This window comes from Salmo trutta, unplaced genomic scaffold, assembly GCF_901001165.1.
Source record: "Salmo trutta unplaced genomic scaffold, fSalTru1.1, whole genome shotgun sequence".
Lineage (NCBI taxonomy): Eukaryota > Metazoa > Chordata > Actinopteri > Salmoniformes > Salmonidae > Salmo > Salmo trutta.
This window is the reverse complement of record NW_021822992.1, coordinates 1,442,126-1,459,829: the sequence shown is the minus strand read 5'-3', so window position 1 is coordinate 1,459,829 and position 17,704 is coordinate 1,442,126. Positions and strand designations below refer to the sequence as shown.

The 17,704-nt window shown below is 45.2% G+C and overlaps 2 protein-coding genes across 2 annotated transcripts in view; one reads left to right on the top strand and one right to left on the bottom strand.

Moving 5' to 3' along the window:
- LOC115187885 (CUB and sushi domain-containing protein 3-like) overlaps nucleotides 1-17,704 on the top strand; it is a 1,475,978-nt gene that overhangs the window by 158,532 nt on the left and 1,299,742 nt on the right.
- Nucleotides 1-17,704, bottom strand: part of LOC115187879 (eukaryotic translation initiation factor 3 subunit H) — an 83,258-nt gene that overhangs the window by 64,305 nt on the left and 1,249 nt on the right. Inside the window, exon 2 of the mRNA XM_029746920.1 lies at nucleotides 3,715-3,871. Coding sequence (XP_029602780.1) covers nucleotides 3,715-3,871 — 157 coding nt within the window. The remainder of the gene's footprint in view (nucleotides 1-3,714; nucleotides 3,872-17,704) is intronic.

Below are 17,704 nucleotides of genomic sequence, written 5' to 3'. Positions count from 1 at the left end.
ACCAGGAGGAGGTCTATAATTCAGAATACTACACCAGGAGGAGGTCTGTAATTCAGAATACTACACCAGGAGGAGGTCTATAATTCATAAATACTACACCAGGAGGAGGTCTATAATTCATAAATACTACACCAGGAGGAGGTCTATAATTCAGAATACTACACCAGGAGGAGGTCTATAATTCATAAATACTACACCAGGAGGTCTATAAAACATAATACTACACTAGGAGGAGGTCTATAATTCAGAATACTACACTAGGAGGTCTATAATTCAGAATACTACACCAGGAGGAGGTCTATAATTCAGAACACTACACTAGGAGGAGGTCTATAATTCATAATACTACACCAGGAGGAGGTCTATAATTCAGAATACTATACCAGGAGGAGGTCTATAATTCAGAACACTACACTAGGAGGAGGTCTATAATTCATAAATACTACACCAGGAGGTCTATAAAACATAATACTACACTAGGAGGAGGTCTATAATTCAGAATACTACACTAGGAGGAGGTCTGTAATTCAGAATACTACACCAGGAGGAGGTCTATAATTCATAAATACTACACCAGGAGGAGGTCTATAATTCATAAATACTACACTAGGAGGAGGTCTATAATTCAGAATACTACACTAGGAGGAGGTCTATAATTCAGAATACTACACCAGGAGGAGGTCTGTAATTCAGAATACTACACCAGGAGGAGGTCTATAATTCATAAATACTACACCAGGAGGAGGTCTATAATTCATAAATACTACACTAGGAGGAGGTCTATAATTCAGAATACTACACTAGGAGGAGGTCTATAATTCAGAATACTACACCAGGAGGAGGTCTATAATTCAGAATACTATACTAGGAGGTCTATAATTCAGAATACTACACTAGGAGGAGGTCTATAATTCAGAATACTACACCAGGAGGAGGTCTATAATTTAGCCACGGAGGATCAATAGCCTAGTTATTGTTTTAATAGCCTAGCTGTGGATTGTGTATAGTCCAATCACAAGGCATCGCCTACAGTCTGGAACGCTTAACAAATCTGTCAGTGAACCGCATGCAGCAACAACACAAAAAGCCTTTCGCTATATTTCTAATACAAATCGCGGGATAACACAGTTTGGAAAGCAAATGGCTCCTGCCGAGACTAAGACTGTACGTAGTCGACAAAAAATATTTTATTAACTTCCAAATAGACCTATTGAGCGAATAGTATTGGTTTACCAAACTAAAACAAGAGAGATGGGCTTTAGGCACGAGCCCATTGGCCATCGCCTGTGAGTGAGCTGCACCTCATTGGGTGAGTCGGTGAAACAGGAAAGCTTGTTTAGGACTATCATTTCCTCGTATTGTACCACGTCTCTCTCTCTTCCACCTCGACCTCGGCTATTGATGGATTCAAGACCAGGTTGTTCTTTTAATGATCTCACATTCTCCATTTGTCAGTGTCAAAGCAGCCAATCATTTGAGTATAAATTTAAAAAAAGTCTCCAGTCATGTATAATTACATAGAATTGCATTAAATGAGTTTATATAAAAAAAGGTCAAATTTTTCGCAGACCCAAGACTACAAACAAACAAATCTTCAAGCGCCTCTACTGCCCTATACCACTTTGACCTGTTTCTATGCCGTCTGTTCATTTAAATCTGTTTTGTACACTAGAGGGCAAAATATGTTGGGGGTCATGGGTCACTGTCGTGCAGTGACTGGGCTTATTAGAACACATGACTTCCCAATCAGTGTGAGTATCCAGGACGTGGTTTACCGAGACGGGTCTGGTGGAGTATCCAGGACGTGGCCCACCGAGACGGGTCTGGTGGAGTATCCAGGACGTGGCCCACCGAGACGGATCTGGTAGAGTATCCAGGACGTGGCCCACCGAGACGGGTCTGGTGGAGTATCCAGGACGTGGCCCACCGAGACGGGTCTGGTGGAGTATCCAGGACGTGGCCCACCGAGACGGGTCTGGTGGAGTATCCAGGACGTGGCCCACCGAGACGGGTCTGGTGGAGTATCCAGGACGTGGTTTACCGAGACGGGTCTGGTGGAGTATTCAGGACGTGGTTTACCGAGACGGGTCTGGTGGAGTATTCAGGACGTGGTTTACCGAGACGGGTCTGGTGGAGTATTCAGGACGTGGCCCACATTCACTACTACAGACAGACCTACTAGATATCTCAGTTACTGTTCTCCATTCTCTACTACAGACAGACCTACTAGATATCTCAGTTACTGTTCTCCATTCTCTACTACAGACAGACCTACTAGATAACTCAGCTACTGTTCTCCATTCTCTACTACAGACAGACCTACTAGATATCTCAGCTACTGTTCTCCATTCTCTACTACAGACAGACAGACCTACTAGATATCTCAGTTACTGTTCTCCATTCTCTACTACAGACAGACCTACTAGATATCTCAGCTACTGTTCTCCATTCTCTACTACAGACAGACCTACTAGATATCTCAGTTACTGTTCTCCATTCTCTACTACAGACAGACCTACTAGATATCTCAGCTACTGTTCTCCATTCACTACTACAGACAGACAGACCTACTAGATATCTCAGCTACTGTTCTCCATTCTCTACTAGACAGACAGACCTACTAGATATCTCAGTTACTGTTCTCCATTCTCTACTACAGACAGACAGACCTACTAGATATCTCAGCTACTGTTCTCCATTCTCTACTACAGACAGACCTACTAGATATCTCAGTTACTGTTCTCCATTCTCTACTACAGACAGACCTACTAGATATCTCAGTTACTGTTCTCCATTCACTACTACAGACAGACCTACTAGATATCTCAGCTACTGTTCTCCATTCACTACTACAGACCTACTAGATATCTCAGTTACTGTTCTCCATTCTCTACTACAGACAGACCTACTAGATATCTCAGCTACTGTTCTCCATTCACTACTACAGACAGACCTACTAGATATCTCAGCTACTGTTCTCCATTCTCTACTACAGACAGACCTACTAGATAACTCAGCTACTGTTCTCCATTCACTACTACAGACAGACCTACTAGATATCTCAGCTACTGTTCTCCATTCACTACTACAGACAGACCTACTAGATATCTCAGCTACTGTTCTCCATTCACTACTACAGACAGACAGACCTACTAGATATCTCAGTTACTGTTCTCCATTCTCTACTACAGACAGACCTACTAGATATCTCAGTTACTGTTCTCCATTCACTACTACAGACAGACAGACCTACTAGATATCTCAGTTACTGTTCTCCATTCACTACTACAGACAGACAGACCTACTAGATATCTCAGTTACTGTTCTCCATTCTCTACTACAGACAGACCTCTGATACTAACGACCTTTAGCAACCTTTCATGCTCGGTTATTACCCAGAATTCAGGACAGTAGCTTGTTAGCGAGACAAATGAGAGACATGATTAGAGAGACCTTTCCCTTCCTCGTGTCAGACTACGCCTGTCAGTCAGTTTGACTGTGTGCCAACAAGCTGCCCAGAGAAACAGGGTTTGATACAGGAAGCAGCAGGGGCTCCGGTCAGAGAGGAATGATCTCTGATGAGGTACTGACTGACACACAGGAGACATAATGAGAAACACTGAACATTGAGAGGACACACACACACACACACAGAGAGAGAGAGAAGAGCAGTAGGTTTCCAATTCCAAGCACAAACACAGTGCTCTCGTGTACCTTCATCAAAGTCAGCGTCGTCCTCAGTGTGCTGAGGGAAGGGGAAACAGTTGGTGATCTCTAACCTGTCCTCCACTACCAGGCCCAGCAGGACACCCTGGACCACCTCACTGCCCTGACCCTCCTCCTGGTAATGCTTGATCATCTTCAGGACCACCTGGAGAGACAGAGAGAGAGAGAGAGAGAGAGAGAGAGAGAGAGAGAGAGACAGGGAGAGAGAGACAGAGAGAGAGAGAGAGAGACAGGGAGGAGAGAGAGAGAGAGAGAGAGAGAGAGAGAGAGAGAATGTGAGATGATTTCAGAAAAAGGGCAAGATAAAGTATTTGTCAGAAACTGGACTGAGCCCGACACTGTAGCGGATTATTGGTCTCCACTGGACTCAGGGGTATAATTCTGACTGTCCATGGACACGTTATCCCCCAGTCTTGGTCTCCACTGGACTCAGGGGTATAATTCTGACTGCCCATGGACACGTTATCCCCCAGTCTTGGTCTCCACTGGACTCAGGGGTATAATTCTGACTGCCCATGGACACGTTATCCCCAGTCTCTTGGTCTCCACTGGACTCAGGGGTATAATTCTGACTGTCCATGGACACGTTATCCCCCAGTCTTGGTCTCCACTGGACTCAGGGTATAATTCTGACTGTCCATGGACACGTTATCCCCCAGTCTTGGTCTCCACTGGACTCAGGGGTATAATTCTGACTGTCCATGGACACGTTATCCCCCAGTCTTGGTCTCCACTGGACTCAGGGGTATAATTCTGACTGCCCATGGACACGTTATCCCCCAGTCTTGGTCTCCACTGGACTCAGGGGTATAATTCTGACTGCCCATGGACACGTTATCCCCCAGTCTTGGTCTCCACTGGACTCAGGGGTATAATTCTGACTGCCCATGGACACGTTATCCCCCAGTCTTGGTCTCCACTGGACTCAGGGGTATAATTCTGACTGCCCATGGACACGTTATCCCCCAGTCTTGGTCTCCACTGGACTCAGGGGTATAATTCTGACTGCCCATGGACACGTTATCCCCCAGTCTTGGTCTCCACTGGACTCAGGGGTATAATTCTGACTGTCCATGGACACGTTATCCCCCAGTCTTGGTCTCCACTGGACTCAGGGGTATAATTCTGACTGCCCATGGACACGTTATCCCCCAGTCTTGGTCTCCACTGGACTCAGGGGTATAATTCTGACTGCCCATGGACACGTTATCCCCCAGTCTTGGTCTCCACTGGACTCAGGGGTATAATTCTGACTGTCCATGGACACGTTATCCCCCAGTCTTGGTCTCCACTGGACTCAGGGGTATAATTCTGACTGTCCATGGACACGTTATCCCCCAGTCTTGGTCTCCACTGGACTCAGGGGTATAATTCTGACTGTCCATGGACACGTTATCCCCCAGTCTTGGTCTCCACTGGACTCAGGGGTATAATTCTGACTGTCCATGGACACGTTATCCCCCAGTCTTGGTCTCCACTGGACTCAGGGGTATAATTCTGACTGTCCATGGACACGTTATCCCCCAGTCTTGGTCTCCACTGGACTCAGGGGTATAATTCTGACTGTCCATGGACACGTTATCCCCCAGTCTTGGTCTCCACTGGACTCAGGGGTATAATTCTGACTGCCCATGGACACGTTATCCCCCAGTCTTGGTCTCCACTGGACTCAGGGGTATAATTCTGACTGCCCATGGACACGTTATCCCCCAGTCTTGGTCTCCACTGGACTCAGGGGTATAATTCTGACTGCCCATGGACACGTTATCCCCCAGTCTTGGTCTCCACTGGACTCAGGGGTATAATTCTGACTGCCCATGGACACGTTATCCCCCAGTCTTGGTCTCCACTGGACTCAGGGGTATAATTCTGACTGTCCATGGACACGTTATCCCCCAGTCTTGGTCTCCACTGGACTCAGGGGTATAATTCTGACTGTCCATGGACACGTTATCCCCCAGTCTTGGTCTCCACTGGACTCAGGGGTATAATTCTGACTGTCCATGGACACGTTATCCCCCCAGTCTTGGTCTCCACTGGACTCAGGGGTATAATTCTGACTGTCCATGGACACGTTATCCCCCAGTCTTGGTCTCCACTGGACTCAGGGGTATAATTCTGACTGTCCATGGACACGTTATCCCCCAGTCTTGGTCTCCACTGGACTCAGGGGTATAATTCTGACTGCCCATGGACACGTTATCCCCCAGTCTTGGTCTCCACTGGACTCAGGGGTATAATTCTGACTGCCCATGGACACGTTATCCCCCAGTCTTGGTCTCCACTGGACTCAGGGGTATAATTCTGACTGCCCATGGACACGTTATCCCCAGTCTTGGTCTCCACTGGACTCAGGGGTATAATTCTGACTGCCCATGGACACGTTATCCCCCCAGTCTTGGTCTCCACTGGACTCAGGGGTATAATTCTGACTGTCCATGGACACGTTATCCCCCAGTCTTGGTCTCCACTGGACTCAGGGGTATAATTCTGACTGCCCATGGACACGTTATCCCCCAGTCTTGGTCTCCACTGGACTCAGGGGTATAATTCTGACTGTCCATGGACACGTTATCCCCCAGTCTTGGTCTCCACTGGACTCAGGGGTATAATTCTGACTGCCCATGGACACGTTATCCCCCAGTCTTGGTCTCCACTGGACTCAGGGGTATAATTCTGACTGTCCATGGACACGTTATCCCCCAGTCTTGGTCTCCACTGGACTCAGGGGTATAATTCTGACTGCCCATGGACACGTTATCCCACCAGTCTTGCACGGCTTCTCTGGAAGATTTGGCCAAAGAACCAAATAATAGGTGTCCTTTTAAGTGGCAGATTAAGCTCCCATATAGAATCCTAGTCAGCTCGCTGGTCACCATAGCAGCAGCCACCTGTAGCACGCGCTCCAGCAGGTATATCTCACTGGTCACCATAGCAGCACCCACCCGCAGCACGCGCTCCAGCAGGTATATCTCACTGGTCACCATAGCAGCACTCACCTGTAGCACGCGCTCCAGCAGGTATATCTCACTGGTCACCATAGCAGCACCCACCTGTAGCACGCGCTCCAGCAGGTATATCTCACTGGTCACCATAGCAGCACCCACCTGTAGCACGCGCTCCAGCAGGTATATCTCACTGGTCACCATAGCAGCACCCACCCGCAGCACGCGCTCCAGCAGGTATATCTCACTGGTCACCATAGCAGCACCCACCCGCAGCACGCGCTCCAGCAGGTATATCTCTCTGGTCACCCCCCCAAAGCCAATTCCTACTTTGGCCGTCTCTCCTTCCAGTTCTCTGCTGCCAATGACTGGAATGAACTACAAAAATCTCTAAAACTGGAAACACTTATCTCCCTCACTAGCTTTAAGCACCAGCTGTCAGAGCAGCTCACAGATCACTGCACCTGTAAACAGCCCATCTGTAAACAGCCCATCTACCTCATCCCCTACTGTATTTATTTATTTATCTTGCTCCTTTGCACCCCAGTATCTCTACTTGCACATTCATCTTCTGCACATCTACCATTCCAGTGTTTAATTGCTATATTGTAATTACATCACCACTACGGCCTATTTATTGCCTTACCTCCCTTATCTTACCTCATTTGCACACACTGTATATAGATTTTTCTATAGTGTTAATGACTGTATGTTTGTTTATTCCATGTGTAACTCTGTGTTTTTGTTTGTGTCGAACTGCTTTGCTTTATCTTGGCCAGGTCGCAGTTGTAAATGAGAACTTGTTCTCCACTGGCCTACCTGGTTAAATAAAGGACTTGTTCTCCACTGGCCTACCTGGTTAAATAAAGGACTTGTTCTCCACTGGCCTACCTGGTTAAATAAAGGACTTGTTCTCCACTGGCCTACCTGGTTAAATAAAGGTGACATAAAATCTAAAATAAAATAGCCACCATAGAGAGATGACAGGACAGAGACCTACTGCTCTGCTGTTGCAGAAACACCGGAGATGAGGAAGATAAAAAGGGGAAAATAAAAAAGGACAACAGTGTGAATAAACAAGAGAAACAAGCTGGAAGACAACAGGTCATGGAGTTCCTCATAAATCACATTGATAAAGAGCAGAAGCAGGTCAAGACAACAGACAATCTCACACTGCTGGAACAGAGGAGAGGACGAGGCCCCCTGTTGGTGATTAATACCAGGGAGCCATGGGGCACCATGGGAAATAACAGACCAGGGGGGGACGGGACGGGTCCTTAGAACAGCGTTAGTCTGAATAACAGACCGGGGGGGAGGGGGTCCTTAGAACAGCGTTAGTCTGAATAACAGACCAGGGGGGGTCCTTAGAACAGCGGTAGTCTGAATAACAGACCGGGGGGGGTCCTTAGAACAGCATTAGTCTGAATAACAGACCAGGGGGGGTGTCCTTAGAACAGCGGTAGTCTGAATAACAGACCGGGGGGGAGGGGGTCCTTAGAACAGCGTTAGTCTGAATAACAGACCGGGGATGAACCAGACTTGTGGAGGTCTACAATTTTTGTTCTGAGGTCTTGGCTGATTTCTTTAGATTTTCCCATGATGTCAAGCAAAGAGGTACTGAGTTTGAAGGTAGACCTTGAAATACATCCACAGGTACACCTCCAATTGACTCAAATGATGTCAATTAGCCTATCAGAAGCTTCTAAAGCCATGACGTCATTTTCTGGAATTTTCCAAGCTGTTTAAAGGCACAGTTTACATACACTAAGTTAACTTCTGACCCACTGGAATTGTGTTACAGTGAATTATAAGTGAAATAATCTGTCTAAACATTTGGTGGAAAAATTACCGTAATTTCTGGACTATAAGCTGCTACTTTTTTCCCAGGCTTTGAACCTCGCGGCTTAAACAATGACGCGGCTAATATATGGATTTTTCCCGCTTTCAAATAACATTTTTATTTTTTTTAAATACACATTCTGTGACGTGCTCAGTTTTTTTGGCGGCAAGAAGTCATTAGACCAATGAAATTGCCGAACGGGTTAAGGTCAAACAACTTTTTTTGTTTACTGTTTAGATTAAATCGAGCGCTCTCAAACTTCCCATCATTCTGATTACGGTAGTCATTTTGTCACCCTCATCATGGCAAAGACACGGAGAAATGCATATGATGCAGCTTTCAAGTTGAAGGCGATTGATCTGGCTGTTGGAAAAGGAAATAGAGCTTCTGCACGGGAGCTTGGTCTGGAGCAATGCCTTTCTTGGTAGGCTACTGTAACAATAACATTGGATGTTCTACAGTGTGAAAGTATTCAGACCTTGGATTTCTTCACATTTTGTGTTACAAAGTGAGATTAAAATGGATATGATTGTCATTTTTTTGTCAACAAGCGACAAAGCGGAAGAAAACGTTTATATCTTTAAAAAAAAAAAAAAACATTCATAACTATAATAGTCGTGTTTAGGCAATTCAACACCTAGCAAGAGGCTGTTGTGCTAGGGTTTTTTAATAGCGCACGTGATGGTAGAGTTTGCAAAACAAATACCCACTGGACATATGAAAATATTCATGACGTCATTCTGCCAGGTGAACATAGGCAGCTTCGTAGTTAACATTTAACAGAGAAGGTTAGAGGGGAACTTTTAATCTACCAGAAGACTTTTCATTAGCATCATCGCTAACGGCTACATTAAGTGGTAGACTCGTACACTGCACGCACACACACCTTACCTCTAGAAAGTTGCAGGAAATACAAATCACTGAAGGATTCTGTTCATGTCATGATAAACTTGAACAAAATCATTTATTTTCAATACATTTTACTTGATTCCCAAGTTCAATACATTTGTTTTATATTGTTGAAAAATCTGTTTTAACGTCTGGATTCCGCCCACGTTTTATAGGGATAGAACGGACACCTTTTCAAGCCTATTCCCCTCCATCACTGCTGCAAACGTCCTTTTTTTCTCTCTCAAAGCCACAGGGTCAGATTAAAGTCTGTAAATTCTCATCTAACGTATTCTAAACCTTCACCCAGCCACACCAATCCTTTCAGCACGTCTCAAAACCAAAATAACGGAGCGTCACAACAGAGCTGGAACCCTGACGGATCGATGGAAGCCATCACCTGAAGGACTACGGGTTAAATCAGGTACTAGTGGCTTTGTTATGATATCCAGGCTTCATACAAATAACATTACGTATTGCAAGTAAAGCCCGTTGGACTTTTATAAAAAGGTACGTTTCTCTACTACTTCAGATCCATCTCGCTCAACAGCCGGTGCGGCAAACTTCATGTGGAGACGAGAGATTGATATGTGGCCACTAAAAATAGTAAAATCAACAGGTTTAAAATTGAATGAAGCAAAAAAATAAAATCGTAGGCGAAACCCCTGCTGGCTTCCATCCTTAATTCCAGGCCATAAATCAATAGCCCACACAGACAATACATTCTGAAGGTAATGCAACACACTGTCAGAAATACAAAGTTAGCTTTGAGTAGCCTGGATGTTAGGGACTCAGAATCTATGATGTGGAAGGTTTGTACCTGCCAAGCATTGGAAGTAGCTAACTGAGGCCTCTACCTCCATTACCTGTTAATCTGCTGTAACGCTATATAGAACTGTTGGTAGGGCCGGGCCTCAGTGGGCCTCCGTGGGGGGCCGGGCCTCAGTGGGGGGCCGGGCCTCAGTGGGCCTCCGTGGGGGGCCGGGCCGGGCCTCCGGGGGGGGCCGGGCCTCCGGGGGGGGCCGGGCCTCAGTGGGCCTCCGGGGGGGGCCGGGCCTCCGGGGTGGGCCGGGCCTCAGTGGGCCTCCGTGGGGGGCCTCAGTGGGCCTCCGTGGGGTGCTGGGCCATATGACCTAAAAATCATGCTACATTTTCAGACTTACGGGTGATTCCCGATATACACTACCAGTGAATGAGAATGCCAAGAGTGTGCAAAGCTGTCATCAAGGCAAAGAGTGGCTACTTTGAAGAATATAAAATATATTTTGTCATAGTTTTGATGTTTTCACTATTATTCTACAATGTAGAAAATAGTCAAAATAAAGAAAAACCCTTGAATGAGTAGGTGTCCAAACCTTTGACTGGTTCTGTATATCTATACTGAACAAAAATATAAAAACACAACATGGACGATATATTGAATTCATTTGATTCCTTCAAAATGTACGTTTTTGTGCGATATTCCAAAATGCCTGTATCTGAAGAATCAAGGTTTTGTTAAATCTGTCTGAGTGTTTGTCTGCTTGTTCTCATATTGTATTCTTGGTCTCATCTCCTTCACTCCTCTGCTGTGTGCCTCTCCCATTTACACCATCTCTATATATTGAAGAGATGCACGTCTCTGCCCTAACAATGGGAGTCGTTGACCCAAAGGAGGGAAGACAGGCAACAAGCTTAGGTCCAGAAATAAGCCCATAGAAACACATTGGGCAGAGTAAAACCTCTCGCTTAGCCTCTTCCTCTATGGTTTAGACATACATCAAGCCCCCCCCCTGCCTCTCACACCAAGCCCCCCCCCCCCTCGCCCCTCACACCAAGCCCCCCCTGCCTCTCACACCAAGCGCCCCCCCCTCACACCAAGCCCCCCCCTCACACCAAGCGCCCCCCCCCTCACACCAAGCCGCCCCCCCCTCACACCAAGCCCCCCCTCACCTCTCACATCAAGCCCCTCCCCCTGCCTCTCACCAAGCCCCCCCCTCACACCAAGCGCCCCCCCCTCACACCAAGCCCCCCCCCACACCAAGCCCCCCCCCACACCAAGTTGACTATTGCAACAACAACAACAACAACAAGAAGCAGCAGCAGGTTAAACTCATCGCATGACTCCAAGTTGATCGATAGAGAATGACCGATACATGGGGCCGACACCTTGCCCTTCTCTATTGGCTTTGCCGTCAGTCCCTCAACGTAAACAAACTACAGCCACTCCACCCACCAATCACCGTCTGATGTTATGTTATAACAAAAGCACTTTCTCCCGTGTCGTGGTATACGGTCGCTGTCCATGGTTCTGAAACATCATTTTCAGTGCACTGTAGAATTGGCTCCTTTCCCTATGTTGCTACGTGCATAATAACTAAATTAACCAGCATATTGAGATGGAGAACAATGAGGCAGAGGAAACAGCCCTTAGACAATTAGGCTAAGAAAACAGAGGAGAGAGAGGAATCCCCAATTTAATTAGGTCTATAATCAATAGCCTAAGTGTTAATCTTTACTCCACTGCTACTCTCTGTTGTCATCTATGCATAAGTCACTTTAATAACTCTACATGTACATATTACCTCAACTAACCGGTGCCCCCACACATTGACTCTGTACCGGTACCCCCTGTATATAGCCTCCACATTGACTCTGTACCGGTACCCCCCTGTATATAGCCTCCACATTGACTCTGTACCGGTACCCCCCTGTATATAGCCTCCACATTGACTCTGTACCGGTACCCCCCTGTATATAGCCTCCACATTGACTCTGTACCGGTACCCCCTGTATATAGCCTCCACATTGACTCTGTACCGGTACCCCCTGTATATAGCCTCCACATTGACTCTATACCGGTACCCCCTGTATATAGCCTCCACATTGACTCTGTACCGGTACCCCCTGTATATAGCCTCCACATTGACTCTGTACTGGTACCCCCTGTATATAGCCACCACATTGACTCTGTACCGGTACCCCCTGTATATAGCCTCCACATTGACTCTGTACTGGTACCTCCTGTATATAGCCTCCACATTGACTCTGTACTGGTACCCCCTGTATATAGCTTCCACATTGACTCTGTACCGGTACCCCCTGTATATAGCCTCCACATTGACTCTGTACCGGTACCCCCTGTATATAGCCTCCACATTGACTCTGTACCGGTACCCCCTGTATATAGCCTCCACATTGACTCTGTACCGGTACCCCCTGTATATAGCCTCCACATTGACTCTGTACCAGTACCCCCTGTATATAGCCTCCACATTGACTCTGTACCGTAACACCCTGTATATAGCCTCCACATTGTCTCTGTACCGGTACCCCCTGTATATAGCCTCCACATTGACTCTGTATCGGTACCCCCTGTATATAGCCTCCACATTGACTCTGTACCGGTACCCCCTGTATATAGCCTCCACATTGACTCTGTACCGGTACCCTCTGTATATAGCCTCCACATTGACTCTGTACCGGTACCCCCTGTATATAGCCTCCACATTGACTCTGTACCGGTACCCCCTGTATATGGCCTCCACATTGACTCTGTACCATAATACCCTGTATATAGCCTCCACATTGACTCTGTACCGGTACCCTCTGTATATAGCCTCCACATTGACTCTGTACTGATACCCCCTGTATATAGCCTCCACATTGACTCTGTACCGGTACCCTCTGTATATAGCCTCCACATTGACTCTGTAGCATAACACCCTGTATATAGCCTCCACATTGACTCTGTACCGGTACCCCCTGTATATAGCTTCCACATTGACTCTGTACCAGTACCCCCCTGTATATAGCCTCCACATTGACTCTGTACCGTAACACCCTGTATATAGCCTCCACATTGACTCTGTACCGTAACACCCTGTATATAGCCTCCACATTGACTCTGTACCGGTACCCCCTGTATATAGCCTCCACATTGACTCTGTACCGGTACCCCCTGTATATAGCCTCCACATTGACTCTGTACCGTAACACCCTGTATTAATAATTTTTAGGATACTGTATCAAACAATCACTGATCCGAGTCAGTAAAAAGAGGCCAACTTCCCATCAGTCCTCTGCGTACTGTCAGACCTCCCCCTCTACACGTTTCATGTAGATGACCTGTGTTGACATAGAAACGGTGAATATAACCGAAAAAAAGTTAGTCGTTTGTATCCCTGCTCTAGTTTGGAGAATCCCCGTGCTCTTCTTCTCTCTCCCTGCATAACAACAGGACTTCCTGGTTTCTGTTTGAGGGCCATCCTCTCTCTACATCTCTGGAGTTAGCGGGATGTAATGGAATAGCAAATAGCTAGCTGTCTCCAAGTACTCAGAGCTGGTGAATAGTTACGCTACTCTAGGAATACCTGTCCTTCACAATGATCAAAACTGTCCTTTAGAAAAATTCAGATTTTGCTTTGTATTTCAAAAGACAAAACACAGGCCGCATCCCAGATAACACTCTATTCCCTATATAGCGAACTACTTTCGTCCAGGGGACGCGGTGCACTACATTAGGGAATAGGGTGCCATTTGAGATGCGGGCCCAGCCAATTATATCCCAAAATGAGTCCATATTTCTTCATAACAATCTCCTTGGATCTAAACAGCCAAGCACTCAACCGTACACAGTAGACTCTTATTGAACCCTGGTCCTCTAGTCTGGCTGTTGATTTAATGAGGATGATCAAATCGTGATCTAGCAGCAGCTGCTCAGTCAAGTTCCTCTCCTCTCCTCTGATGGAACGTGAAGCGTAACAAACTAATTCTGTATTTTTCTACTGCAGATTGATTAGGAGATTTTATTACCAGTAAAACAATTTCGCCCTCTGTTGGCAAAACAGAGGTAGTGCAGGAGAAAAGGTCAATGTAGCCTTGATGTAAATCTGTTATTTCTGTTTTTCCAGTTAATTTGTGAGCTTTGTTTTGTTTGTTTGTGTAATGTGTGTTTTGTACTGTGGACACAGCAGGGGCCACTTCTGGCTCTGACTGTCAGTCGTGTGTTTTGTACTGTGGACACAGCAGGGGCCACTTCTGGCTCTGACTGTCAGTCGTGTGTTTTGTGTGAGGCCTGAACATGAATGTGACTCAAATTGACAGACATGGCAGCATCTCTCTTAACTACCCACGTGTTCCCAGTTATTGCTACAGACTAACTACCAGTGGTGTAAAGTACTTATGTTTTTTGGGGGGTATCTGTACTTTACTATTTATATTTTTGACAACTTTTACTTCACTACATTCTTAAAGAAAATAATGTACTTTTTACTCCTTACATTTTCCCTGACACCCAAAAGTATTTGTTTACATTTGGAATGTTTAGCAGGACAGGAAATTGGTCTAATTCACACACTTATCAAGAGAACATCCCTGGTCATCCCTACTGCCTCTGATCTGGAGGACTCACTAAACAGAGAACATCCCTGGTCATCCCTACTGCCTCTGATCTGGAGGACTCACTAAACAGAGAACATCCCTGGTCGTCCCTACTGCCTCTGATCTGGAGGACTCACTAAACAGAGAACATCCCTGGTCATCCCTACTGCCTCTGATCTGGAGGACTCACTAAACAGAGAACATCCCTGGTCGTCCCTAGTGCCTCTGATCTGGAGGACTCACTAAACAGAGAACATCCCTGGTCATCCCTACTGCCTCTGATCTGGACGACTCACTCAACTAGAGGTCGACCGATTAATCGGAATGGCCGATTAATTAGGGCCGATATCAAGTTTTCATAACAATCGGTAATTTAACTAGACAAGTCAGATTAAGAACACATTCTTATTTTCAATGACGGCCTAGGAACAGTGGGTTAACTGCCTTGTTCAGGGGGGATTTGTTTTTGCAACCTTCTGGTTACTAGTCCAACACTCTAACCACCTGCCTTACATTGCACTCCACGAGGAGCCTGCATGGCAGGCTGACCACCTGTTACGCGAGGGTAGCAAGAAGCCAAGGTAAGTTGCTAGCTAGCATTAAACTTATCTTATAAAAAACAATCTTCACTTAATCACTAGTTAACTACACATGGTTGATGATATTACTAGTTTATCTAACGTGTCCTGCGTTGCATATAATCGATGCGGTGCCTGTTAATTTCTCATCAAATCACAGCCTACTTTGACAAACGGGTGATGATTTAACAAGCGCATTTGTGAAAAAAGCACTGTCGTTGCACCAATGTACCTAACCATAAACATCAATGCCTTTCTTTAAAATCAATACACAAGTATATATTTTTAAACCTGCATATTTAGTTACTATTGCCTGCTAACATGAAATTGTGTCACTGCTCTTGCGTTCATTGCCTGGCTTGTTGCGAACTAAATTTGTCCGAATTTTACGTAATTATGACATAACATTGAAGGTTGTGCAATGTAACAGGAATATTTAGACTTAGGGATGCCACCCGTTAGGTAAAATACGGAACAGTTCCGTACTTCACTGAAAGAAAAAAAAACGTTTTGTTTTCGAGATGATAGTTTCCGGATTCGACCATATTAATGAACTAAGGCTCGTATTTGTGTGTTTATTATATTATAATTAAGTCTATGATTTGATATTTGATAGAGCAGTCCGACTGAGCGGTGGTAGGCAGCAGCAGGCTCGTAAGCATTCATTCAAACAGCACTTTCGTGCGTTTTGCCAGCAGCTCTTCGCAATGCATTGCGCTGTTTATGACTTCAAGCCTGTCAACTCCCAAGATTAGGCTGGTGTAACCGATGTGAAATGGCTAGCTAGTTAGCCGGGTGCACGCTAATAGCGTTTCAAACGTCACTCGCTCTGAGACTTGGGAGTGGCTGTTCCCCTTGCTCTACATGGGTAACGCTGCTTCGAGGGTGGCAGATGTCGGTGTTCCTGGTTCGAGCCCAGGTAGGAGCGAGGAGAGGGACGGAAGCTATACTGTTACACTGGCAATACTAAAGTGCCTATAAGAACATCCAATAGTCAAAGGTATATGAAATACAAATCGTATAGAGAGAAATAGTCCTATAATTCCTATAATAACTACAACCTAAAACTTCTTACCTGGGAATATTGAAGACTCATGTTAAAAGGAACCACCAGCTTTCATATGTTCTCATGTTCTGAGCAAGGAACTTAAACGTTAGCTTTTTTACATGGCACATATTGCACTTTTACTTTCTTCTCCAACACTTTGTTTTTGCATTATTTAAACCAAATTGAACATGTTTCATTATTTATTTGAGACTAAATTGATTTCATTTATGTATTATATTAAGTTAAAATAAGTGTTCATTCAGTATTGTTGTAATTGTCATTATTACCAAAAAATATATATTTTTAAAAAATTGGCCGATTAATCGGTATCGGCTTTTTTGGTCCTCGAATAATCGGCGTTGAAAAATCATAAAATCGGTCGACCTCTAATCCCTACTGCCTCTGATCTGGAGGACGAGGAAAGACCGGTATGTTTACTGTGTCTAAAAATGTTGGCAGCGGACAGCATGAAGCCAAATAAATTAAGGCGTCACTTAAAGACATTACACCCCAATCACGCTGATAAGCCGCTTGAGTTTTTTCAGCGAAAACGTGCCGAATATTGTCAACAATCGTCCCGCTTTGTGAATGCTACTTCAGTAAACCAGCGAGCACTGTTAGCATCATATAAGGTGGCGTACCAAACTGCTCAGTGCAAAAAAACCCACTGCATAGCAGAGGAGCTGATACTGCCTGCAGCATTAGACATGGTCTCTGTCATGCTGGATGACGCAAGTGCTGCAAAAATAAAAACTGAGGACCAGTTCATTGATATGACGTCTGACTCCACATTGAGACTGAGGTTCACATCACAGACACTGAGTGAATTCTGGCTGAGTGTAGAGAGGCAGTATCCACTCTTAGGGCAGAGGGCCATGGGCATTCTTCTTCCTTTTGCAACATCTTATCTTTGTGAGACTGGCTTCTCTGCTGTTGCTGCACTGAAGACCAAGTACAGGTCCCAGCTAAACATTGAGCAGGAGCTGAGAGTTGCAGTATCATGCTTCAAACCCCGCTTGGAAAAGCTGTGCTCTGCAAAACGTGCTCATTGTAGCCATTAATCCTGACTTCCTCATTTTGATTAATTAAAAAATCAGCACAAATTGTTTTATTCATTTTTGTTTTATAGGTCAAAGTGTTTCATATATTGTGCTCCTGAGTTAATGTTGCTTATCAATTTGAATTTATTATTATTTATTGATTATATTACATTTTATTTTTCAGTATCAAATGGTTAAAAAATGTTTACAGTTTAAATAAGTATTGAATTTATTTTAAATTTCAGGCAAATTGATGCACTTGAAGTCTTTTCTGTTAC